This window comes from Athene noctua, chromosome 11, assembly GCF_965140245.1.
Source record: "Athene noctua chromosome 11, bAthNoc1.hap1.1, whole genome shotgun sequence".
Taxonomy (NCBI): domain Eukaryota; kingdom Metazoa; phylum Chordata; class Aves; order Strigiformes; family Strigidae; genus Athene; species Athene noctua.
The window spans coordinates 5,952,293-5,978,540 of record NC_134047.1 but is presented as its reverse complement, the minus strand read 5'-3'; the positions used below and the strand labels follow the sequence as shown (position 1 = coordinate 5,978,540).

The 26,248-nt window shown below is 41.8% G+C and overlaps 1 protein-coding gene across 2 annotated transcripts in view; it reads left to right on the top strand.

The window, feature by feature from the left end:
- The window catches only part of NRK (Nik related kinase), a 105,503-nt gene that overhangs the window by 67,621 nt on the left and 11,634 nt on the right, over positions 1-26,248 (top strand). For both annotated transcript variants that reach the window (XM_074915269.1, XM_074915270.1), the window contains 13 exons: positions 538-605; positions 2,208-2,323; positions 5,177-5,274; positions 6,547-6,665; positions 10,368-10,461; positions 12,972-13,145; positions 13,969-14,098; positions 14,486-14,644; positions 16,835-16,978; positions 18,004-18,138; positions 20,158-20,258; positions 20,792-20,941; positions 24,266-24,425. In XM_074915269.1, coding sequence (XP_074771370.1) covers positions 538-605; positions 2,208-2,323; positions 5,177-5,274; positions 6,547-6,665; positions 10,368-10,461; positions 12,972-13,145; positions 13,969-14,098; positions 14,486-14,644; positions 16,835-16,978; positions 18,004-18,138; positions 20,158-20,258; positions 20,792-20,941; positions 24,266-24,425 — 1,648 coding nt within the window. The remainder of the gene's footprint in view (positions 1-537; positions 606-2,207; positions 2,324-5,176; positions 5,275-6,546; positions 6,666-10,367; positions 10,462-12,971; positions 13,146-13,968; positions 14,099-14,485; positions 14,645-16,834; positions 16,979-18,003; positions 18,139-20,157; positions 20,259-20,791; positions 20,942-24,265; positions 24,426-26,248) is intronic.

Here is a 26,248-nt window from a genome sequence, read left to right as displayed (position 1 = left end):
CTGGCTTGTTGCAGAAAAGCTCATTAGCTTTTGTAAGTCAGGTGATGGTGTATTTCTCTTTTTAACAGAATTTCTAAGAATATTAGTGCAGGGATGTATATGTGTGTGCATGCGTGTATTCATTTTATGACTTTGCAGTTGGGTGGGAGTGTATGTGTGTCTCTTCCCCCAACCCTTTGGTAGCAACATAAGGTAATCCACCACCTAGGGAAAGCTGCGTTAAGTGACTGCAGATGTGTTTCCACGTCTGCTTTAAATATTGACCAAGAATAGTGCTGACTCAAAGGAAAGGTGCAAACCCCTTGCAGTCTGCACCCTGATAGATTGCACAGCCTTGGAGCAAATTGGAAGCACCTGCTGCTGACTTGCAGATTTCAGTGTTGATATCATGGAATTCGTCTCCACAGGTCCCACTGAAGCATTATTCATTTATGTTGGTTAGTCTTATTTTTGCATTGATACAGGGTAAGCATTATGTTTATTAACTGAGTCTAAACTATCAGTAGCAACCTTAAAATGTTTGATTAAATCTTTAAGGTTCCAGAAAGGACAACCTCTAAATTTTACAGCAGGGATCAGCCTGGCCAACAGAGATGCCTTTCAAGGTAAGCTCATAAGTGTTTTATGCTTATACTAACACTGATTTATTGTCAATAGGAAAACTAAAACAAACATATTAAAAATAAAGCCATAACCTCGGTAACACCAAAACTGGTATGGGTTCATACCTCATTTAATACCTGTTACAATTTTGTCTTCTGAGTCAGTTGGTCCACAAAAATAACTAATCATGCTTCCTGATCTTAAACCTGAAGGAAGTGTCTAAGACAGCTTCCTTTTAATGATTGACATAACTGATTTAAAGAGAAACCAGCCTCTTTTAGATCTCTTCCTTCTTTTCATGTGAGTTAGTCCTGTTTTGTGCTGGAAAGCAGTATTTTTAATATGTAAGGGCTGTTCTGTCTGTAATAATTCCTGCATTGAGTTGTTTCATTGGCTTCAGCCTGTTTGGCATGCCCAAGTGGGTTGCACGCAAGTTGCGCATCCGTTTCCCCGTTAACGGGCAGCATGTTGTGCAGTCGTTTAACAACTTGTGATTTGGTGACTCTTTACTTTCCCTTCACATTAGAGTAAGTGGATGCTGAAGGTGCAGGTTATTTGAGGTCCTAGCCTATCGACACCGATGGTGGCTGGTGGGAGTGCTGATGGGCAGGGCTGCCTGGATACTCTTGTAGATGCTCTACATCAGTGCTGGCACCATTGGTTTCAAAGGAGAGTTGGCTGCCTGGATACTTTGGCGAGTGGGGGTCTGGCCCCAACTCCTTGTATAGACACTTACAGTTATAGCTTGTGAAGCTTGTGACCGTAGCTTTGTTTTGCCTGGTAGTAGCTTGAACAGCCTGTGTGTAGATGTATCTTGACTATTTTGGCAGTCTGCCCTTAAGACTGGTATACTTTTTTCATATCCCAGGAGAAACGACCAAAGATGCAGAGAGCTCAGCGGTTATGGGTAGCCCCCACGGAATGTCTAATCAGGGAACATAATGCTGTGAGAAACTAGGGTTGGAGAGATTTGAAAGGGAAGTAGGTTTAGCTGACATAACAAAACAGTATGCAGCACTTGTGATGAGCCAGAGTCAGAAACATCATCTGACATAACTTTCAAGTGTAGTCAAGCCCTAAATGCTCTCTACTTAGAAATTATACAAGGCAGAGCACGAAAAAAACATGTAAGTAAACCACAGTGTTAGAAATGAGTGGTTTCTGAGCCTGGGTTTCTGGGTGAGCCACTGTTTTACTTCACAAGCTTGGCAGCTTGTTTTACTGTCTGATGCCTTCCTTTATCCGCTTGTAAGTGGGTGATGATAAGTGATCTTCTAGGAGGGTGCTGGAGCAGGTTTCAATATTTGTAAAATTCATGAGACTTTGGAATCAGGAGTGACACAAATCTGAGGAGGCCAAGGGAGGTGTCCTTATAGTAGGATATTTTGTAATGACTTGGGAATCTAGAATGACTGTCCTCTCTATCCTCTCTCGCTATTGGGTGGCCCTGCTTGGAGCAGCAATAAATACAAAATTTTTGTTTATCAGGAGTATGATATCATACAGTGACAGGAGGGAACTCGATTCAGTGGCCTAGGAGGTCCATTCCAGTCTGTGTTCCTGCATGCAAGATAATCAGATCTGCTTTTTGTCATTCTGTTTAGTAACACTCATCAGTCATCCCCCGGGGGACATGCTCTGAAGCTGAACAGCGCCAGCAGCACTCCTGGCAACAAGCAGTGGGAGATGGGATCTCACCAGAGCAGCTGGTCAACCTCAGGTGATTCCCAAGTCAAAAATTCATCAGTCAAAATGTGCAAAATTCTTATCACATGAAACAGGGTTCTGCAGTGTGTCAAGTGCTGCATTGCAAATGGGATTTTGTTTTTAACAATGTCTTCTGGTGATAGACTTTTGAAAGCTCTCTGGATTTTATGGTTCCATGTTCCTAAAATATAAATACTTCCTCTTTTGAGTCAAAAAGTGACTGTGAATATATTTCCATACAGAAAACTTGAATTGCCTCAATTAAGAATTGAAAAACATCAGTTCTGTTGCACTTATGGAGACCAATGAAACTCAACAGAGCCAACATTACAGACATAATTCAGTACTAATGTTCACTCATTGGCATTTTCTGCATAACTGTATGCTGCTTTTTTGCATTTCCCATTGATGATACAGATGAGTAGTTGCTGCACGCTACTATTTCTGCACTCTAATAACGTACTGGCTGAATGAAGCGTAAGATTGTCTGTACAACACCTTATGAGACATTCCTCCAGTATTATTTTATTTGCAGAAAGATAGTGGAACTGGAAAAAAAAAAAAAACAAACCAAACAAAAGAAGTTAAAAGATAGAGGTAGCCTCATCCAAATTTTAGTAAAATGCAGCTTTCTAAGCTATGTTGGTATCCCTGATAGCGGTGTAGGAACACTGTTGGCTTGCTGATGGTTGTGCAGATTTTTCTGCAGTACAGACTCTGGTTCCTGAGACAGGACCTGAGATTCTGGCAGATGGGAACATGAAGTAGAAGTGGACAGCTTTGTTACTCTATAGTTATTCCTGAGGGTGTTTTCTGTGAGTCAGCTGTAGGGCAATTTCTTGTGCAGCTCCTTGCAAAGCAGTGGTGTGTTGCAACGCTTTGCATCAAGGCTGACTACTAAAGATGGGGGACATGGGGAATCACACTCAATTTGAAGAAGGGTGGATGCTAAAAATGTTCTGAAACCACAACAGTGAGCTGCTGAGGTAATTTATTTTTAAACTGAGGCTCACATTGTTAATTTGTAAGCCCTTGATAATGAAGAACTAATTGTTTATTTATTACACTTACACAATGAAGCCAGTTTTGTTTTCACTAACTACACAGAATAGGAAGCTTGGTTTTAAGAGAAATCCAAAGCACACTTGAAACTGCTTGAGTTTTGTTTCTTTTTGCTCTTATGTCATTTTATGTTTGAATAACAGCAGAGAGATGAACAATGTGCAACAGCCCAGCTCAACTTTGCAGTGTCTGTGTGATGTGTAACTCCTGTGCTATTTTGGCATGGGGAAGTGAAAACCTCACCAGCAATGGAAAGAATAGAAAACCTCCCTTGTGATTTAAACTGTCTCCTTGGGTTCTTAAGTGTCATTAAATTACAGCTAGTTTCTGGCATATGGTGTTCCAGAAAGAGTTTGTTGCTTTCCCAAACCCACAGGGATAATGAATTGGGCAGGAAAGGGCTATAAATACTTTAAAGCTAATAATTCTGCTGAGTTGCTTAGGTACTCATTGACCAATAAGGAATTCTGAATTTTAAAAGCCTTGCAAAATGTGCGAAGCCATTGTGGTAAAACTATCTAAATTACCAAGTACAAGTCCTAATTTGTGTGAGCTTGAATTCTCCCCTTTAACTTGCAAGGAGTCCTGTTGGTAGCCTGGGATAGTCATGGGAAAAATTGCTGAATGAGGTAGATGTTGAGCTGGCTAGTGCGTCCCAGTGGCAGGGTGAGGGCACATTTGCTTTCACTCCCTTCACTTGTATCAGGAATTCTGTATGGAAGACAGCATCTCTCCAAGGCTGCTTTTGCTCTTCCCAGGTAGCCCTGTGGGCAGTGGGGGCATTGAAAGGGAAGATTTGCTTAATTACTTGCAATCATCCCTTCTAACGTGGCATCAGCACATGCAGATGGTCTCCAGCAACTCTGATCTTGTTTGCTTGGATATTCAGTAGCTGTGCAAGCATGATAGCAAGTGTACCTCCCCGTGCCACCTGGGAGAGGGAAGCATCGTGCCACAGCCTCCTTCCTGCCCATACCTGACCTTGGGTAGGTGCCACTTCACGCTGAGTTGGCCCACAGCAGGGGCCAGCTCTCCGCAAAAATGAGGGTGCAGAGTGGAAGTGAGAGCTGAGGAGTGACGCTCTGTGTGCCCCAAGGCAAGCAGGGACTGGAACATAGGTCTCTCTGTGCTGCCATGGGAAGTGGTGAATCCTCTTCTGCTTTTAGCTTGACCCCATGCTCATGAGTGCAGCTGTCTGCACTCAGCCCCGTTGGGTTTACAGAACCAGACACTTTAGTCTGGTTTTGTGCAACAGTTTTATGAAGGCCAAATCTTGGCAACAAGTCTGTTTGCTCATGCGAATGTGCATTGGGGGCCTGGGCTCTTGTACCCTCTCTCTCTGACCCCCCTGTCTGCAGTATATATGTGGTATATAAGTGGGTGGCACCTTTAGTGCTGGAATATGACCAGCAGTTGTTGATATGATGAGCTGTCTGCCTTCGGGAAGAGGATCAGAGGAAGGGCTTAGCATACCCTCACCCTTGCAAGCTGCCTTCCAATCCATGGAACTGTTGCTGATGCATAGTGGGAGTATGTTGCCAAGGTTTTGGTCTGCTTGTCTTAGTCTTGCAGCAATAAACTGCAGAGTATCAATTTATGTACATAATACTGTGGCATCCAGAACTACTGGGAAACAAGCAAAAAGATTTCCCTTTGCAACAAAGAGAAAAAAAAAAGTTAGTCAGCAGAAGCTGGTGTCTGCTTTGGGTGGTAACTATATGTGTTTGTCTTACCGTTCCCCTCTGTCACTCTGCTGCAGATGCATTTAAAATAAGAAACCGTTTGTTGTTTTTCAACCCCCCAGGGAATCCAGGACCGGCCAAGGCAGAGAATGCTTTGTCCCAGAACCACTTGCAGCTACATAAGAAGTCTGAAAAAGTTTCTTATCCTGGCCAGATTGCAGTAGGTTCTTTTAAATCCACTGATATTTTTGATTTGTTCATAGTTTTCACTGAGGGTATGTCTATGCAGACAGCTCCACTGTTGGTTTGCTAGCTAATGAGTCCACCTGAGAGGCCGCGTGGGGCTGGCTCGAGCTTACTGCTGTGTTAACGTGTCTTGTCAGCTTTTGGTCCAGGTCTGACTTGTGTTCAGCTCAAGTTGTTGGCAGAGAGTTCAGTTTGCCTGAACCTGTCTGATAATAACTTTAGAAAGGAAGGGTATGTCTTTAATATTTCAGGCAGTCATTGATCAGTTGTGATGCAATCCAGAAGTTAAGACCATGCCAGTGGCTTGTGCAGATATCTGGTGTGTAGCTGCCTGGATTACGTGCTACCAGGCTGTGACACGCTCTGTCCTGGCTCTCTGTTAGCTGATGTGCCACTGATGGAAAGGGTGATTGCCACTTCTCTGTCTTATTTACTGAGGAATCTCTTTTCTTTAGTGGTGTTGAGCTGGTGGGGGATGTCTGTCAGGCACCTGGAGCTCACGGTGCCTTGTGCAAAAGCTCATGTGTGGGATGCTTGGCATTTTAAAACTTTGCAAGCAGGCCTGGGTGGCTCCGGGGGTTGCAGAGTGGGACAGCAGGGGACAGCTGCACCTTACTGGAGTCCCCAGCACCTCCTGGCTTGTCAGGGACCAGAGGTTTGAAGAAGACTCTGTGTTTAGGCCATTGCCAATAATATGGGAGGCCTGTATATGAGTTTTCTTAGGACTGGGATGGATGTCTCACTGCCCAGTGGGCGTGAGCCGTGGCTCTGTGATATTGCCCTTCCAGCTCAAAGATGCTTGAAGCTTGGTCCACACTGGCACAGCCTGTGCTCAGGCATGGCCCTGCAGGCCTCAGGGTAGTCCAAGGCTGGAATGGAACTCAAGCCAGTGTAATTCTTTAGGCCTGGTACAGAGCATTCCTTTTCTTGTGTGAAAAAGGAAATACTTCTGAGCTCCTGAAAAGTGTGAAAATGGAATCATAGATGTTTGAGATTCAGAATCCCATACTGGCTAAAGTTAGTCACCTTTCAGCTTTTAGCAAAGTCAGGTGTTTTGGCTTAGGTTGCTTTCCTGTGTGAAATACCCACTTGTGATGGACCAACAAAAGCATCAGCTTCCTAATAAAGCTTTTTTGGCATAGAAGTGACAATAAGTATATTTGCTGGGACAGTAAAATACTGCACATACTGTTTAGCAGTGGGTTCTTCTACGAGAAAAAAACCCAACTGCGTTTTCTTTACTCAGAGTCCAGGCTCCTTTGCCAAGGGGAAGGACAGTGCCAGCTCATTCTTAAAAGCAGCAGACTATTCCTCATCAAGTGACGAAGTCGGCAGCAGCGATGAAGATGACATGAACCACACAAGGTTGGCTTGATTATTTTTTTAAATTACTATTATTTTTTTCCTTTTGATTACACACTTTTAAATATCTGGAAAGAGTTGGCATACATAAATACTACCTCCCCTCTGAAGTTACTATCAGTCATTTATGTCAGTTGTAATTAAGCAGTTTAATCGCACTATAATGAAGTCCCGGGGGTAAATCTCTGCTGCATCAGATGTATGCGGTGTAATAAGCTTTGATGACTTGCTGCCCTGGGACAATGAGGAAATGTCTCATTTTAACTGAATATCAATAGGTAGTGCTTTTAGAGAGATTACTTCACATTGATCTATGTTTAAATGGAGTTTTTAAAGAAAAAAGAAGGGGAAAAGAAAACTGTGTGCCTTCATGCTAAATACAGGTTACAGTGAAAAAAGCAAGGCAGACACGACCCTTGTATTCAGATAGTGCACTCTGGGATAAATAATTACCACTGAAAAGCTGGTTGCTTCTCCAAGGCTGTTTATAAAGAGGGGACAGTGTAAGCAGGATTTATTTTTATAAAATTTGCTGTATTTTTAACATTGTTGTTTTACACAATTGCTGTGGTTGCCAGATGATGCTGTGGCTTGTACCAAGCTGATCTCACCTGAACTCTTTCTCTGTAGCTTTCCAGTTTCTCTTGTTGATTTTGTGACTGACATCTTGTGGTGTTCTACCTGTCATGCAAAATGTGTATTCTGCTGAGAAATAATGGAGCGTGAATAGCTTGATAGTCCAAGTGAAAGAGAGTTGGGGGATCACAGTTGGCCAGCCCTGCTGTTTGGAACAGCGAACAATTATTTTTTTAGTATTGATGAATGAAACTTCTAATTTACTTGCAAAGAGACTTCAGTTTAATTCAAGTTCTAGGATTTACTTTGAAATGCATCGTAGGACCACAGAGCTCTGTGGGATGGGGCTCTTGCTCTTCTGACATAATTACACATGCAGTTTTGTCAGTCTTCAGGAAGAGATGCACAGATTTGTAGCACTGTTGGCAAGCTATTGTGTTGGCCTGGCACCAGTCCTTTCCCCTGTGCTGCTCTGAAGACGGTGGAGTTTTTGTGCTTGCATATGCTCCTGATTTGCATGTCTGAAGTTCATTTTCAAAGCTGAGAGATGAGGAGGGAGAATGTTAAAAAATCTTGTAGATTATGCAGTGCACCTGAAAGAGCTTTCTACTGTAACGCCTTTATTTTCTTACTGCTCCTCTTCCAACCACCTTATTCTGATCTGTAAAAAGTTTTATTCACTCTAGGTCATAGAATTCATCCTAGACCTCAGAAAGACTCTCCATTAAAAATACGGATTTGCCCTGTAGCAATGACTTTGCTGTGTAAGTGTTAGATTGCTGTGATCCTTGCATGCTGTAATGTTTTGAAGGAGCAGTATCACTGCCTTTGGAAATCTGCATGTGTTATTTGCATCTCCTCTGTGTGTGAGGTCCACCAGTCCTCTAGAGAGGTGGAATTAGCAGGATGATCCCTGTCAGGTTTGCCTTCCTGTGCACACAGCCACTGCAAAAACTCCTGTAAAATCAAAAGTATAATCTTGTCTATTAACCAAGTCCCTTCACCTCAGCTGAATGTCACTTATATAGAAAGATAGATACTTTGGGAAATATATCCTGATTACTACCAAGTAAATAGCAAAAAGGATAGTGATCAAAGTGAAAGCAGCAGCCAGCATTGAAACTTTGCATATCCTGGATAAAGTGAAGGTGTTTGTTTTTCTTGCTATCTAAAGCATGTGAATGCAGGATCTGAAGCCCCTTGCAGTCTGTAGGAGTGTTTCTGTGTGGGCTTTGGCTGAGACACCTTGGGCCAAGTTGTAGTTGGCTATTGAAAATAATCTCTGTTTTCTTGTTCTTGCCTGGGCTGTAGAACAGCTTTTGATCTCCACGCTCCAGCTTTCATGGAGGTGCCCAGCAGGACTAGACTTAGGACGTGCACATATGCAAGAGAAACAGCTTCATATTCTCTTGGACAGACTCTGTTATTCTCTTGAACAGATCCTGTTAACCACCCTGAGAAGACTCATTTCTGAGCAAGCCAGGACTAAGGGCAGCTGTCTTTGACCAGTAAAACAACTTTTGGTCTTGTTTTTCTTTTCAGTGAGATGAGCCAGAATTCTTCCTCCCACCAGGTGTTTTTTTTTTTTTAAGGAAAGGGTGTCAGTGTACGTGATTCAGCATCTTACCTGCTTGTATAACATATCTATTCCATTGATGCTGATTTCTCCTATTGAGAATGCTTCCTCTTCCGATGCCTGCAGCATTCACAGTCCCCCTAGAACACTGAGTTTCCTGGGGCTCGTTTTGTATATTCAGTTTCCTCTCTCCGTGCTTCATGTGCTGTTCCCTACCAAAATTTGAACAAGGTGGGTACAGATGTGTGCTTGGCTAGGAATTACTTTCTCCCCCTGATAAGTAGGAGGTTGAATCATTTATGATCAGCTGCTGGTTTCTTTCCTGATAAGAACCAGATCCCTGCCCTCACCATTGATTCTACTCCATATCTTGCCATTCCTTCTAAGTTTAGTATGCAAATATTTACCCCTCCCATAGAAGTGGAGGGGGACCCAAAACCAAAATACAAGTAACAAAAAAAGCCACAAAAACTCCTTCACAGCAGTCTTAAGTCAGTAGCTCTCTCACCAAACCTCCTTTGTTATTGCATTGGGCAACATTTAAAAAAAAAACCAAACCTTACAGTTGTGGTGTGGCACTGTAGAGCCCTTCACACCAGCATCCTGAATCCAGTTTTATAATTACTGGAAAGGAGGCAGAAATGTAATAGGCTTAACTGAATGGCAGTAATAAATAAATGAATATAAATAATGGAATGAATAAATAATGTGGGTTGTAAATGCAGAGAAATGAGGCCAGAGCCTTGCTGACAGAAGTTTGAGGCAATTCCACTTGGGTGAAAAAGTTTAAAGCACAAAGCTACTGCTGGTTGTGTAGGAAGCCAGTATGCTGGGGTATATCCCAGCAGGTGTTTGCCTTGTTCTTACTCTTTCTTTAGGCATCTGCTTTTTGGTCACTATTGAGGACAGGATACTGGGCTGGGTGGGCTTTGACCCCAGCCAGTCCAGTAGCTCCTACATTCTTCTGTCTCTGTGCTCTGGGCAACTTTTCCTTAGTTTCTTTGTATGTAAGGTGAGGATGTCCATGTTTCAAGGACTGATTCCCAGTATGAAATTCCAGTGTAGCCTGTCCCAGCAGGCACTGGCAGAGAGGTCCCCAATACCATGAATCTCCTCCTTGCAAGTGCAGCTGGTGCTCTTTCTCTGGAGAGCAGGGTGGCTCATAATTGCACCCCGCAGGGTAGTGTATGAGGGGAGACAGGGGAAGTTTTGAAGTAGGCACTTTTCAAATGGCAGCTTGAGGGACCAGCTCTCACTTTCATGAGCTGTGCAGTGTCTGAAAAATGATGGGTGAAATGCAGGGAGATGAAGGGGTGCTCTCCATTGAGGTGGGGAGAGCTTCCTGCTATGAGTGGTCCTCAGGCTTGAAGTCCGTTCAGGCACATCCACAGACTAATCGACTTGCTTTTGTACAAGAACCTTTATATGTAACTAGTGAATGTTAATGATGCTCACTTTTGAACATGTATGTGTGGGGTGTTTTACTTCTTGGTTTTTGGGCTCTTTCTTCTTCCCTGAAGTAGTTCTGTTCATTAATTGGAGTTTGTTACCAGGCAACTGCTAAGCAGCAGAGTGGCAGATTTCTCAAGGACAAGAGTACCAGATGGAATTGAACTGAAACCCCAAAGCACCGTCACAGAACAGAAGGTAATTTGGCCGTTTGTAAGGGGGTGGGTATAGTTGGGGGGGGAGTCAGATCGTTAATGTGCATGATAAACGCTGTATCCATTTCTTCCTGACAGCGTTTTCACTCTGAAGTCCTGCTCTGTCATTGCAAATTATAGCTATAAGCCTTGAAAAAATGTGCAGTTTCAGGTTTTGTGCTTCCTATAAAAATGCTTACATTTAGGTAGAAAATTGTGCTTCTTTATTTGTCCCTGTTATTGAGGTAGTTGTTTCTGATGTCAACGTATTTCTTGAAAGCACTGGGCAGGTTGCAAAAAGCAATACTGTTGATTATTATTGGTGTGCATTGTTGCTATTTTTAGAAATCTTGACCTCTTTTATTCCAGCTTAGAGAAGTACCTCTTATTACTTAAAATATGACCCAAAGAGGGGAAAAACACTTCATCTCTCCCTACTGGCTTAGCAAAAATGCATGTCTTCTCATATGTCATGTTGTGGTTCCTTCCCAGCTGTAGTTTCTAGTAGAGACTTCAAGTCATGTGGGTTTTCCCCTGTGATAAATATTAGTGCAGAAAAGATGAAGACAGACAAAGCAGAACAATGTTCTTTGTGGTCGAAAACAAAAAAAATTACAGTAATAAGACTTGCACTCAGCATCAGAGCGCTTCTCAGATATTACTGAGTGTACTCTTGTTTCACAGATAGGGAAAATAAATTGCTGTGAAACTGGTGTTTTCCCCAGAGCTGCTTGTGTGAACTGTGGCAGGACTAAGGAAAATAAAAAAAGTTTTCTTTAACTCTGCTGTGATTTCTAAGCTTCAGACCAGGGTGGCATCCTTATTGACTGGGGAAGGAGTCCCACTTTGCCTTTGTCCCACCATCCTCAAGAAGAAAAGACCCTGCTTCAGAGAAAGAATTATAAACAGGGCCAACTCAGTATTTTTCTTGTGGCAAAACCAGCCCGGCGCTTTCCCTTACCCCTCATACCCGGGCATTGGAAATAAGCTGCTGGAGGAACAGGGAAAGATGGGGTCTTTGAGGCCCAGACTGAGGATGAGGGAGGATGTAAAAGAGTGGGGTCACATATTCTGTTTGATTTGAGGAGGAGAATGCAGAAGGGAGAACAGATAACTGCCACCTCTCCTCACAGACCTGTCTGATACCTTCTAGTCTTCTACCTCCTTCTCATGGAGACTCCTATCTGTTCCTCTCACCTAGTTTCACCAACCACGGCCACCATAAGTCTCCACAACTTCTCCCAACATCCCTTTCAAGGCCCATCAACATGAACTATTATGAAGTGATTAGGGTGTACCAAGTGATTACGGTGTACTGCCCACATGATTCACATGGGGGTTGGTTTAGTTTAGCTGAATATGACTCGAAACTGAACAAAAAAGCCCCATGCTGGCTTGATCCCTAATCTCAAATACTGACATGTACGTTTTGGTTTGTTTTGGTTTTTTATATCTAAATCAAAATGTAAAATACTTAGAGCATCAGTTTGATTTCTAGTTAATTACTTGGATTTTAAAAGGTAAATGTCTTCTATTTAGAACTATCTACTTCTTTTTTGGTTTCATATTTTGGCCAGTGTTCAAAAAGGCTGATCTGATTTCAGTAGGTTGTTTATCACCGTCAGTACAATGTACAGACTTGCCTTGAATTCAGCCACCCAGAAGCTGCTCGAGTTTGGTGGTGCTTTCTGCTTCCGTGTAATTTTAATCTGAGGAATTTTCTAGTGTACTGCTTGCCTTCTGTCACTCTCTACATTCCAGTGCCGATGGTGTTCAGGTACCCTTGACCAATCGTGACCAGGAGTAGATCCCTCTGCACTTCCCTCCACATCTGGGACACCACTTGCTTTACGCATCTCAACTTTTTTCCTCTCAAAGCTTCCAGCCATGTATTCCCAGAAACCAACCTCTGACTTCGTATTTTGTGCTGTCAGGGGGAGAGCTTGCGTGGTGTCTCGTACCTTACACAGTTTACAAGTATTTCCTTGAAGCCAGTGGGATTCTGTAGGGAGGTCTGCAGTACCAAACGTCGTTGTACGGAAAATGCTGATACTGGATCCTACTGAATGTCATCATTCAGTCTAGAATCCTAATTCAGTAAATGGAAAGTAGCAACAGTAAGGGGTTTTGAACTAAATGCAGGTCCAGAACCGAGAAGTACCTGCTCCTGACTGTGGTAGGTAGATCTGTAACGTTAGGACAAGTCATTTGATTCTGTCTCAAGTGTCTCTGATAATGAATTTCCTTCTTCACCTGTGGTTGAGGTAACGTACATAAAGAACATTCGCAGAGCACTTCAGGAATGGAAGCCAGCGTTGATGTCTTGGTGTTTGCCATACACTTTTCTATTTGTTTTTTTATTTTAATCTTACCATAAGGTTTGTCTTTACATACTGTATCATGCAGAACACCCCTCCCCATATCATCATTATTTATTGTCCTAATTAACAGGAGTTGCATAGTGCAATGGAAGTATGCTAAATGTGGACTTTAACTGTATGTTCTCATGTGCAGGATCAGATTTTGGGGAAACAAATTTCTAGCACCCAAGAAGGCCTCTGGAGCATAAACAACCAGAACTATCTCCTGCCAGATCTCCTCCAGCAAAGTCAAATTTCAGACTCCTCTGTGAACCCACCAAAAGTGCCACTGACTAGCCAGGAACCTCAGAACAAACCTCTGAATAAGGTAAGAGATAAATTACAGATTGAATGAATCGTACCATCATTTTCCTCCAGCTCTTAGGAGCCTGAGGTTGAGAGTCCTTTAACTTCATCTATCCTGTCTCTTTTTATGATGAGATTTTTCACCCCATCCCTCCTTTTCTTTACAAGTTTTGTCTAGGGGACATATAATCTTGAACTCCCTAACAGATTTTATTGTCCCACTTGTTTGTCCCCATCTGTTCCCTTTTCTTTCCTTCCTTTTTTTGTCCCCTTCTACACAAGCTAGAAGGGCTTGTACCCTCTGCTCCTTTACCTGTCGTGTCAGCAATGCAGTGCACTCTGCTGCCCCTGCTCATTGTCCCTGGCTTTCTTCCATCCAAGTGTCAGGTGGGAGTGCACAGGGCTGGGGCAGCATGTCTCAGCCGCCCCAAAGGGCCTCTAACTGCTGTGAGCACAGGGCTCTCCTGGGGGGGAGTGTGTCACTGGAGGCAGGTAACAGCTCTGTCAGCAGTCATGTCCTAAACAGCTTTACTTGAGGCAACAACGTCCTCCTTGCTGCAGAGATTTGAGCAGTGCCTTGTTGCAAATGTGACAGCAGGGAGTGATCAACGTGCCTTTCTTCTGGGGACTAGTTACGGCAGTGTGGTGCCTGGCTAAGGAACCCCACACAACTGCCTGCTCAGGCTGCCTCTTCTGTCACTGAATTTGTACCATGCATATAGTGCTTTTAGACTCATCGTGTCCAAGTATGCCACGTGCCATTTCTGCTGAACCTCCGAGGCACAGCACTGCTGTGTGCTCTCCTGGCATCATCTTCCTGAAGCAGCTCTTGTTTTTCATTGTAGACCCCGTGCACTGAAAGCACACCTTCAAAGAGCAGTACATCATCTACCACATCATTTACTTCATTCATAGATCCTAGACTTCTGCCAATCACCCCTCCCACCAGTCCAGTAGGACCTTCCTGTAGTTCTTGTGAGTATGCTTTACCCTTCTTATAAAATGTCACTCCTGGTTTCTCCTGGGGGGAGTGAGGAGGGCCTGTTGCTTGGAAATGGAAACTGATGGTAACATCTTCAGAAACTGAAACTCCACAGTGTTATGAGTTTTCATTATACTCCTTCTGCCCTTCTTCCAGATGTGATTTGCTCTACTCTGCTGCTGGGTTACCACTGTGCTTACTCGGGAATGCCTGAGAAATTTTCCAGATTTTTTTTTTTTTTTAAATTCTATGGCTATGTAATGTTCCTGAGATGTTTTCTCACCCCTATGGGAATTCTTTCATTCTGCCATGAACAGGTCAAATGTGAGATATAGCCAAACACTGGAATTTTTCATGATTGCATATGTCTTTCATTGTAGCATCTAGTGCAAAACCTGAGCCTGTCAGGAGAGAAAATGCAAGGAAGGGCTCCGTTGTCAACGTCAACCCAACAAATATCCGCCCGCAGAGTGACAGTCCAGAAATTCGTAAATACAAGAAGAAATTCAACTCAGAGGTCCTTTGTGCTGCTTTGTGGGGTAAGCTCAGAAGTGCTTGGACATGTGTATGGAAGGAAGGCAGCAGCAGGAGAGGCTGGCAGTATATGCCAGGCAGATTTCACAGTTGTATTGCACCTCTTTTGTCAAAATCCTGGAGCAGATCACCAAGTAGATACCTGTGTCAGTCGCATGGCACCGCCTTCCTCGTAGAAGATACAGATGACTTGCGGTTGCAATTTTGTGCATCAGAATGAGAAAATGTTTTGATTGGGCACCAAACTGAAACTGCTTGTTTGAAGAGCCAGAAGCTGCAAATGTTTAATAACTTAGGCAACTCATGATACTCTTGTCCTAGCTGCATACAAGTACAGCTGATCGCTCTAAGTCCTGACCCAGTAGAAATAATACAAACCTGAAGCCTTTTGCTGTCATGTGTGTTACATATTCCAAGAATCTGAAGCAGGTCAGGTGTCGATCTTTCCAAAAGCTTGGCTTCCTTAGTTCCTGCTGTTCCTCAGAACCTCACTGGATCACTTTTTTTACAGGATCAGCTTCACGTGGTGTAAAACGAAGATGAATGTAGTCAAACTAGTTTTCAGCAGCTATAAACCTTGTCCCAGTCTCACAGTAGCTAAGCTCTTGAGTTGTTTTAACCATCTTTCTACTTCTGAAGAATGGATGTATTCTATAGGACTCTCTCAGCCTTTTACTACTCCTCACTTTTTGAGTCCAGAATGGAAAATTAATATAGATGAAACATTATCCATAGGAAATGGAGATTTCCAGTTTACAGCTTCACAGATTTTGTGTAATGTATGTTTGTTAGGACTCCAAGATTTAAAATTAAGAACAGAGCTGTGTGGCAAGGTCTGTAATTAAATGTGTGTTGAGGCTGAAGAGCACCAGGTACTCATCAGAGCATTGCCAGTAGAGTAGGTTGCTTGTTACAGCAGGATACCTCATGTCACTTCTGAGAACCTGCTGATTAGGAAACATAGCTGTCATGCCAGCTGAACACAATTTTTGACATCCTCTGATGTCAGCAACTCACTGGAGCCTTTGCTTCCTTGGAGCACTTGGATTTCAGATGGATTCACTTAATTTGGCATGTGAAAGCATTCTTGCAAAACACAGACCATTTTCAAACACTCTGCATCTTCGTAACAGCAGCCCTTCTTCCCACAGGTTTGGTCCTCCTGTCATTTGAGTGTTGTATCTGGGGAAAGGGGATTTTTTAATTCTTTTTTTTTAATTGGTAGAGACCCTTAGGACATTTAGTTGGATCTCCTGTGTGGAGTGGTGCTGGACTGGGACTTTTGTAGTGCTCACAGGCATTTTCCAAGGTCACCTGAGAAATCGAGTTCACAGAATCACAGGATCATCTAGGTTGGAAGAGACCTTGAAGATCATCCAGTTCAACCATTAACCTCACACTGACAGTTCCCAACTACACCAGATCGCTCAGCGCTGTGTCAATCCGACTCTTCAACCCCTCCAGGGATGGGGACTCCACCACCTCCCTGAGCAGCCCGTTCCAACGCCTAACAACCCGTTCTGTAAAGAAATGCTTTCTGATATCCAGTCTGAACCTTCCCTGGTGCAACTTGAGGCCATTCCCTCTTGTCCTGTCACTTGTTACTTGGCTCAAGAGACTCATCCCCAGCTCTCTGCACCCTCCTTTCAGGGAGCTGTAGAGGGCGATGAGGTCTCCCCTCAGCCTCCTCTTCTCCAGACTAAACACCCCAGTTCCCTCAGCCGCTCCCCATCAGACCTGTGTTCCAGACCCTGCACCAGCTTTGTAGCCCTTCTCTGGACATGTTCGAGTAACTCTGTGTCCTTTTTGTAGTGAGGGGCCCAAACCTGAACACAGTGATCAAGGTGCGGCCTCACCAGTGCCGAGTACAGGGGTAAGATCCCTTCCCTGTCCCTGCTGGCCACACTATTTCAGAAAGCATTTTCCTTTTTGTTTAAGTCAACATTGACCTCAGTGGAACTACTCATCCTTCAAGTTACATGCGTGTATAAGTGTTCTGCTGGGTAGAAATTGTAATGGTGAGATCCTTTTCTTCTATTCATTTTTCTGGGAAATCATCCACAGAACAACAGAGAAATTATCAGGTATCATTAAGTTAGACTAAATAAGAATCAGTTCTCAAACCAATGAACTCTTACTGGCCTCTGAATCATTAGGTGATTTATGCAGGGGGGTTTTTTTTCATTCATCAACAGGAGTAAATTTACTGGTGGGAACAGAGAATGGATTGTGGCTGCTGGACCGAAGTGGGCAAGGAAGAGTTTATTCACTGATTACAAGGAGACGATTCCAGCAAATGGATGTTCTGGAAGGACTCAATGTGCTAATTACTATATCAGGTTAGTTCAGTGTCTAAAAGTATCTGACCTGCATTGGGGTTGGAAGCAATTAAAAAGAATTAGGCTATAAACTAGGTTGAGGAATTTCCTCTTACAGAAAAACATAGGACAGTTATTCTTGTTAATAGGTAAATTCTCTTGAATTTTTAACATTTACATTCTCATTTCAGAGAGGATTTGGGATATTTCATTACCTGGTTAATGTGTAAAATAGTTCGTGGGAAGTATGAAGTATTTCATGTCCTTAAAATGAATTCGTTCTCAGTAACTTGTAGTTTGTCAGTCTGCTTGTTTCTGTGATGGGCAAGCCTCTATTTAAGTCCAATTTTATTAAAATGTCATTGGCCCAGCAAGGAGCAGTGCAGACTTGCTGTGGTAGGTGATGGTGAGAGCTGTTTGTCCCATATTGCCAAGTCCAGTTGCTTGTGTGACACAGTCCTTCTCCTTAGACTGACCTGTGATCCCAGACTGCTGTTGACCATATGTGCTTATGAACTAAAGCAACAGAAAGATTGACTGAAACGAAAGATGACAAAGTAATTCTCACCTGGAAAGGCATCCAAAAGAAAATAGCTACTTTTAATGAAGACTGTCAGTTAATTAGAACTAGATGAGTTACTTATTCAGAATGGCCATTGCAGGCCATACCTGTGTTCCTTCACATCAAAGAGCAAATGCCAGGTAGTGTGATTATTTCTGATAACACATGTGTCAGTAGAGACCTGTTCTTTGGCCTGAGGGAGGAATTTTAGTCAGGTGTGAAAATCTTGCATGAAGCTTGACTCACAAGGTCACAAGGTAAGTGCACATGTGTCAAATGCCGTAGGATTGCACATGTTCCAGTTCCCTCCTGCATGTCACTGTCATACAGGGATTTTCTTTCGTGCTGCTTCACTCTTTTTGCACCTTGAAGAGGCAGAGACCTGCTGTATTCAAGGTCACAAAACTGGCTTTTTCTAAATGTGGGAGAGTTTGTACTTCAGTGAGTTAAAGCATTATGTCTGTCTTCTTTTTTCAAATCCTAGGGAAGAAGAATAAGTTGAGGGTGTATTACTTATCATGGCTGAGAAATAAAATTTTGCGCAACGATCCAGAGGTGGAGAAGCGTCAAGGTTGGGTGTCTGTGGGTGACCTGGAAGGCTGTGTACACTACAAAGTCGGTAAGGACTTTTTGTTTTTTCCTTTAAGAGCTGCTTAGTCATCCTTTTGCATCTCGTGACACCAGCATTTTTTCAGCTCTGTTTCAAGATTGTATTGGGCTGAATACGTTTGAGTTCTTTCAAGCCTGCTTGTTTTACATGGCAGACGCTTTGCTCCCTGTCATTGCAGATAGCATCTCTTTTTGCAGCAGTTATGGATGGTGTTCTGGGTATTCCCTGTGACAGCTGGAAGGATGGAGTGCCGACCCTGGTCTTTTGCTCAGTCAGTGGTGTAGAAGTTCTGTACTTACTTAAGGTTTTAATTAGACTGATGTTTTCCACCTCCATGCTATTCAGCTTCCCTCCTGGCTCTGAGTAACTGCTAAGAAACTGGTCTAGTAAAGCGCTAGTAAATCAGGTTTGTAAGACGTCCATAGGTAGATCAGATTGGATGTGCTGCAGCTCATCCCTGTCTCTGTATCATAAAAGACCCAAATGTATCTTTGTTTAAACTTACACACTGGAAATGGTACCATAGCAGTAGAAAAAACATCTTTCTTTTATTTGGCTTTCAGGCAGTTCATCCTTGAAGATGAACATCAGTATTGTGATAGTTTCTGTCATTTAACTTTGTGAGGGGGTGTGATGTATAGTGCACGTTTTGCTTTGGTGAAAGATGGAATATCAAAGTGGCACTTTTTTCAAAGTCAAATAAAGAAATGATGTAGAGGAGTGCAGAAGACAGAAAGGTGGCTGGCTCTCATAAATATCTTGTTTGATGGTTGTTTTGCTTTTATCTCACTGCTTTAAAACTGGCAAGGGTTAAATCCAAGAAAGAATGTGAAACAGATGTGTATTGTTATTTTGTTTGTGATTACAGATAAGTACCCACATATTCCACTTCAGTTGCTCCTCTTTGGGTTCTGTGTGTTGTTTTGGTTTTTTTTAAAAAATAGGCAAACATTTCATAGGAGCTTCTGTGTTTACTTAGAAGCCACTCTGACAAAACAGCTGCTGTTGTTTTTCTCTTGATGAATCTTCTTGTATCTTGACCTTTGGTTTTACAGCCACTTGTCCAGGTGGAAGAAGAAAAGGATGTACTGTTCTGCATTTTGGTGGAGTTTAGGTTTTTTTTCTTTCTCTGCCTATGTGAGATTTTTCTAGTGTCACTCTTTTCCACTCTTCAAGCCTCTGCTGTATGTTTGGCCAGCGTGAACTGCTGCTTTTGTAAGCAGCAAGGGCTGATCAAGCCCTCCTCCCAGAGAAAACAAACCTTACTTCAGTAGCATAACACCTGCATCTTTTAGAAATCCCTGCCAAGCAGACACTGAATATAAAATGAAGGGTGAACGTGTTGGGATGCAATACCCTAGCATTCCATTTCCAAAGCAAATGCTTGTCTCCGGCAGAGTGAAAACACAATGTACAGAGAAGCCTTAATTTTCAATGCATGATTCTTCATTTATTCTTGATGAGTCCAACATGACCTTCATTGACTTAGAGAAGTTGCTCATCTCTTAAATGCTTACTTATCTCAGAAACATGGAAGTCCTTCACCCACACTAGCACATGGAGATTTAACCCCACACGTGAACAGTGAAATGAAAATTCATCCTACAGAGTGTAACAGAATTGTTCAGCCAACAACCACCATTCCTCCAAAAGTAGTTTTTCACAGCCAGCAATGTTGGTGTGTGTTCACACTTAAAAAATAAATTAGGCTGGTTTAGCTACAGGGTCAAGACCTTTTTTTGTGACAAGTAAGATTTTTTAAAATTTTTTTTTTCATCGATGTATGGAAAGCAATATATAAATATTGTTAACAGTCATCTGGCTTTACTGAGAATAAATGAACTACAGGTTTTCCGTCAAGGTATTGTCACTGGTGATATTAAACATTGATGTCCAGAACCCATTAGTTTCCCTTGCTGGATAATGTCTACCTCTAAAATCATCCATTGAAATTATTTCATGTGATGAGATGGTCTTTAATTTAAGTGTCTGTCTGGTACCTAAGGAGTTGTTCTTCTTGTATTGCAGTAAAATATGAGAGAATCAAATTCCTTGTAATTGCTTTGAAAAACTCAGTGGAGGTTTATGCTTGGGCTCCAAAGCCTTATCACAAATTCATGGCTTTTAAGGTAAGTGAAACTTCACTTTGGTTCAGATGTATCAGTGTCTCTCATCTACTCTTTGCTTTTGTTTCTGTTGCTTTGTATAACATCTATTTCTAGTTAAATATAAAATGAGTATTCTTTTTAAAGAAAACGTAGGCCTTTTGACATATATTGGAGATGGCTGGCATAAAAGTCCCACAATCGTGATTCTGTTAGATGTGAATAACATGTTTCAGTGCTGTGCCAGAATGTACATTTGACTTCACAAAGCTGATGCGAGTTTCCCTCAAAAGAGGAGGAAATTGAACATGAATGGTACTCAGCCCAGTTTTTGCCCAGTCATTTTCTAGAATGTGGATTTTTTTGAAAACACAAGCGAATTATCAAGCACTCCTTGCAACTCAGTGGGTGATGGATACTTAGCTCCTTAAATGTAACATACTATTTAACAAAAACAACTGTCTAACTTGTGAGTTTTGAAAATTCTTAAGACCATATATGCAGATCTGTAAACCAACAGCTTTTTTGTGTTATATAGTGTATCTTTCTTTTTCCAGTCCTTTACCTCACTTCATCACAAACCACTGTCGGTTGACCTGACCGTTGAAAATGGACAAAGATTAAAAGTCATATATGGTTCACTAGTAGGTTTTCACGCTATTGATGTGGACTCTGGATCTGTGTATGACCTGTACCTTCCAACACACGTAAGATACTCCAAAAAATTATGTAAATACCTCTGTTGTTTGGGCTGTATATTGATGATGATCAGGTTAAGAGTTGTGCTGTATTTCAAAAGACGGGGTAAGAGAATAATTATTGTATGCCAGCTAATAAAAAACCACTTTTCACATACTTTTATAAAACTGAAGTTCTGTTAAAAGGCTTTTATCATATTTAGAATATCAGTTTTAATGGTTTAATGTCAGAAAGCCTGTTGTATGGACAGTACTATTTCTAATTGATTTATCCTGGAAATTTAGGACTTCTTAAGCAATCAAAGACACAATAATATCTACATGAATTTAGGTGACTTTTACAATCTGCCACTGTGCTTTTCAATCTTGCTGACAAGCTGATTTAAATTATCACTGAATTGAGCTGAAATTTGGCCTGGATTACAAAGACCATTGCAACATATTAATCTTGATCCACTGGAAGCATGCTACCTTTGCACCAATGAGTACCTGTAGGTAGAGGAGCCAGGTATACATGTGAACCCATGCATAAGCCACATTTCTTCAACATGAAGCAGAGTTGCATTTGTTTCACGTGACTACAGATCCAGGCTCTGTGTGCAAAACCTGTTTTGCCTTTCAGTCATGACTTTGCAGAAACCCAGCTTCCAGTCTAAATAAATTTGCTGATCTTACCGTTCAGTTGCCTGTGAAATCAGTCCTTAAACTCAAAAGAATTTTGACATTTTCCTCAGGATTTTCTCATTAGATTGTCAAGAAGTTGCCATGAGGTTGTTGATTGCAGGTTCGTGTGTACATACTGCATTGTGCATCTGTTCACTGAGGTGATGGTGATCGCTAAATTCCGGCTTAAACTCAGATAAGAGCAAAGTAATTCCCCTGCAGAAGTGAATGACTGGCATGGGGCTGTCCCATATGAAGTCTGTGCTGTGGTTTTAATCTTTTTTGTTTGTTTGTTTGCTTATTTTTTAGCTGTTCTAGATAGTTTTTTTCAAAGCTGCAAGTCCCAAAAGCCAGAGAAACTTGGGGGCTTAGGTCCAGAAAACTACCAGGTTGCCATGGTTCCAGTCTTATGGGAGGCTCCTGGCAAGGAAACTTCTGTGCACACTTGAAAACCTCCCTGAAGTCAACAGAGCTCCACGGGGGCAGAGGGTTAGCTCATCGGGTGCCGTGGCCGCCTTGTATCCCAAGGCAGTGTCCCAGAGTTAAGCTTAGGAGGTCTGAAGAAATCTCATCCCAGATCTGCATGTTGCAGCCTTTGCCTTGAACCCTTTTTTTTATTTTTTTAAACTTCTTTTTCTCCACTCTCAGCCCCATGTTTTCAAACCAAATGAAAACCCGTGCCTCCCGTGCAAGCCACTTGATCACTCTGCTGCCCTGACAAGTGACTCATGGAAATTGTGCCTTCAAATTCCGTCAAACCTGTGTTTCTGATAGACACAATGTTTGAGGATGGCTGTTAAGTTTCTAAACTTCTCTCAGTTAAAAAGTAACTTTTCTAGCTGTTCAGAACAAAGGAATCACCTGCTAAAAGCTTGTACTGTTTATTTCTGTGTTGGGGTTTTTTAAGGGACTTAATATTTGTTTTGTTAGAGGGTTTATTTAATCTTCCAATTAGTAGCTTAGTTAACTATGCAACTATGAAAAATTCCCATCAGTTTATAAATCTAAGTGGGATGCCTGCATGCCATCCCTGGAAGCTGGTTGCTAAGCAAGGTGAATAATGACTTGTCAAAAAGATCATTAGCATAATTGCCCAAGATAAGACAGGCAAAGAAAAAAGTGAACCTTCTTAGAGGCCATATTTTTTCAACAGGCTGCAAATATAATTATGTACCTGATGAAAGAGATTTCCCAGGTGACTGTCCTGAATATTTGGGGCACCTTTAAAACTGACTCCATTTGTGTGTGCTCTTTAACCAAAAGTTAGCATGTACTAAAAATATTTTTTCCCTTAGAGTCTTAGACCTGAAATAAATCTGCTGCTACGGTGGCTCTATCTTTTTTGGTATTTTATTATTTTAAAGAGCATCTGCTAGAAGTGGATAATTCTCTCAAGGAGCTTTGTGGTGGCAACAGACCAGACTTTTAACAGGCTGACTTTAGATACTCTTGCTTTCTGGTAGCCTCTTTTCCTGGTTCCCCACCTCTTTCTTCATCTCTTACCTGCTTCGATCACTCATGCGAGTACCAAGGCAACGCATTAAAATTGCTCTGCGGCTCTGGATACCCGTTCTAGTGTTACGGATAGTTGTTGCGGAGGCACGGAGTCAAGTGGTTGGCCTGAGTGTATTCAGTTTGGCAAGTACAGCTTCAGTGCTTCTTTTACTGTTCATTGTGCCCTTGCGGTGTGCATAAGTGTATGTGCTTGAAGAAAAAAAAAAAAAGATCTGTGTGTTGCTGGCTTGTGAAAATGATGTAGAAACTCCAGTCATCCTTCCTATAAAATATTAATTGTAGTGGTTTAATTTACTGTTTAACGTCCTGAGTACTGCTTTGAACAAGGAAATGCTTTGTTGTTTTTTTAAGGCTGTCGTCTTTTCTTTCAAAAACGCTTCCATAAAACCCCGCCTTCATGGTTGTATACTTAGACTTTTTCACTTGGGACATGTTGGCTTCTGGGAGAGATTCTAGTGCATTGAACAGCTGTTAAAATAATTTGTGTGAGTGAAATGCACTGTTCCTGTGGCATGCAAAAAAAAAAAAAGTATGCTGAACAGCGTTTAAATGGGGAACTATTTTTAATAAAGGCTGCGGGAAGGGAAGGACACAGAGTAGCTTATAATTGAAAGGTCCAGGTTAACTTTTCAACTTGCTGTAAATATTGTTGAATTTACAGGTTTTAGCTTGTGAGTGGGGATAGGGAAATATCATGGAAAGTGAAAGCACTGAGGTCCTGGAATGTGGAAGCTTTTGTCCTTCATCTCCTGAAATAATTGTGAATTCAAATTTATTTCACCTTTCTTCTATTTATATAATGCAAGTGTTTTGTGAGTGAGTAAGTAAATATTATTGTGTCTCAGTGGCTCCATGGCTTCTTGAAACCAATGAATACTGGTAAATATAAAGTGAAGTATTGAACGTTGATTTGTTTGCGAACCTGCTGCCATATTCAAAGCGGGGGCGGGGGGGGGGGGGAAGGAGGGGGGAAAGCCTGTTTCAGAGGCTAGCTAGCAAACTAGCAAACTGCCTTTCTGAAAACAGGCATTTCTTTCACTTTCCATGAGCCATAAGCTAGTTCCTTTTATTGCTCTGCCAAGCTAGTTAGATTGATGTAGTCACTAAAATTGCAGTCCATTTTCTGATCTAAATCTTAGTAAAATACGATTCTAGATCCAGGGGACTATTCGCCCACATGCCATTATCATCCTCCCGAACACCAGCGGAATGGAGCTTTTACTCACCTATGAAGATGAAGGCATCTACATTGATATATATGGGCATTTCACAAAGGAGACTGTTTTACAGTGGGGAGAAATGCCAGCATCTGTAGGTACGTATGAAAAACAGCACTTTATTAAATACAGGATTTTGCTGCATGAAGCCTGACTTCTTTATGAGGTTTGTATCCCTATGAAAGTGGTTGTGTGGCACATAAAGCAACTTCTGAACAAACCAGATGTGTAAAGAGTAGATTTATGTATGTTTGTGTTGAGACAGCCAGTGATTGCAGTAGGGTCTTCACATCTGGATCACAGAGTTTGGGTTCTTGTCACACTGTTTATTGCATCGTACCTTGACTGAGGATGCAGCGTACCACCAGTTTTCACAGGGAGAATTCCGTGAATTACAGAGGGGAAGAAAGGTGCTCTCGTTTCCTCCTTCGATTGTTCACAGCCCATAGCGCTTTATGTAAAAATTCACGAAGATAGAGAGGTCGGTTACCAAAGAGGTCTGTAACTGCTGTCAAATGGCCCCTTAATTTTATCACTTTAAATTCACAGTGCTGCCAGCACACGGTATTTCTAATAGATTCTCAATCTCTCCGTGCTTGCAGTTGACTTTGCAGGAGGAGATTCTGATTGCATTGTAGCCAGGACAGCTCTTTGTTTCACCTTCCCTAGAGGGATTCAAGTTAACAGTGTGGGGAAAACCAAGAACAACACAGGCAGATTTCTGGTTTTATTATTTGTTGCTTTTAATTTCTTTTCTGTCTTACTCCTACATCTTAAAACAAACATACCAACAAACAAAAAAAGCCCAAGACACTTAGATTGTACAAAAGCGTATTATTAACTTGGCAGAAACTGGATGCCACAGTGAAAAATTGAGGATGTTTACCTTTCTCCTTTCACTTCTAGCTGCGTAGTGTTAGGGAAAGTCCATTAAAATTAGTGGAATAACTCTTGAGTAAATTCCAGGTTTGACATTGTAGAGGGTTTTCAACAGTACTGACAACAAGAAGCCCACCTCTGGAGCACAGTTGCTACAAGACAGTTATTTTTGGAACTGTTTCAATAAAATTCAGCAACAAAACTGCTTCAGTTTCAAAACCAGGTATAAGGTAATAAGCTTATATATAATAAACTATATAATGTTTCCTTCCCTTCACTGAATAGCCCCATCTCCAATTTTCAGCCCTTATTCAGAGCTACAGGGCATAATTAAAATGTATGAATTTTCCATTTTTCATAGGAATACCTAATGGTCTTTGATGTTGAAGTTTTACATCCCCTCTGAATTAATATTAGAAACACCATAAGAAATAATCAATAATCAAAAAGCAATTACTCAGCCAGGGTAAGAAGAGTTCTAATGAGAAATACTGAACATAATTGGAACCTGCACTGACAAATGCTATCTGCGTGTCGTTACGAGACATGCTTCCTTAGGCCTTACTAAAAGTAGCAAGCTTGTTTAACATTAATATTTTCTTCAAACTGTAAAGTCTTATCCATCTTTATATAAGTGTCCTGCCAGAGATTAACCCTGATCTCATGTTTAATACTTTTTAAACCATGAATGTTATTTGCAACTATTACAGGCTTTTCTAGTTATATCATTCTTACTCTACGCTATGTCCTAAAGAATCACTGTTATGGGAGAGTTAATGTGTTTCAAAGACAGATGATATAAAAGGAACAAAGGGCTTTCTTACATCCTGCTTCAGAAAGGGGCATACTGCAAGAAGTTGCACAGATCTATGACTCCTGCTTGAAAATTTGCAGTTTGTGTCACTGGGCACTGATTGCTCTCAAAGCTTTTTCGCTTAATCTAGATCAAGTTTGCAGAAATGCCTCAGAAGTGGACCAGAGACCTTAAGTCTTTCTTCCTAATGTTGCTGAAAGTACTGAATCATCAAACCCACAGATATGG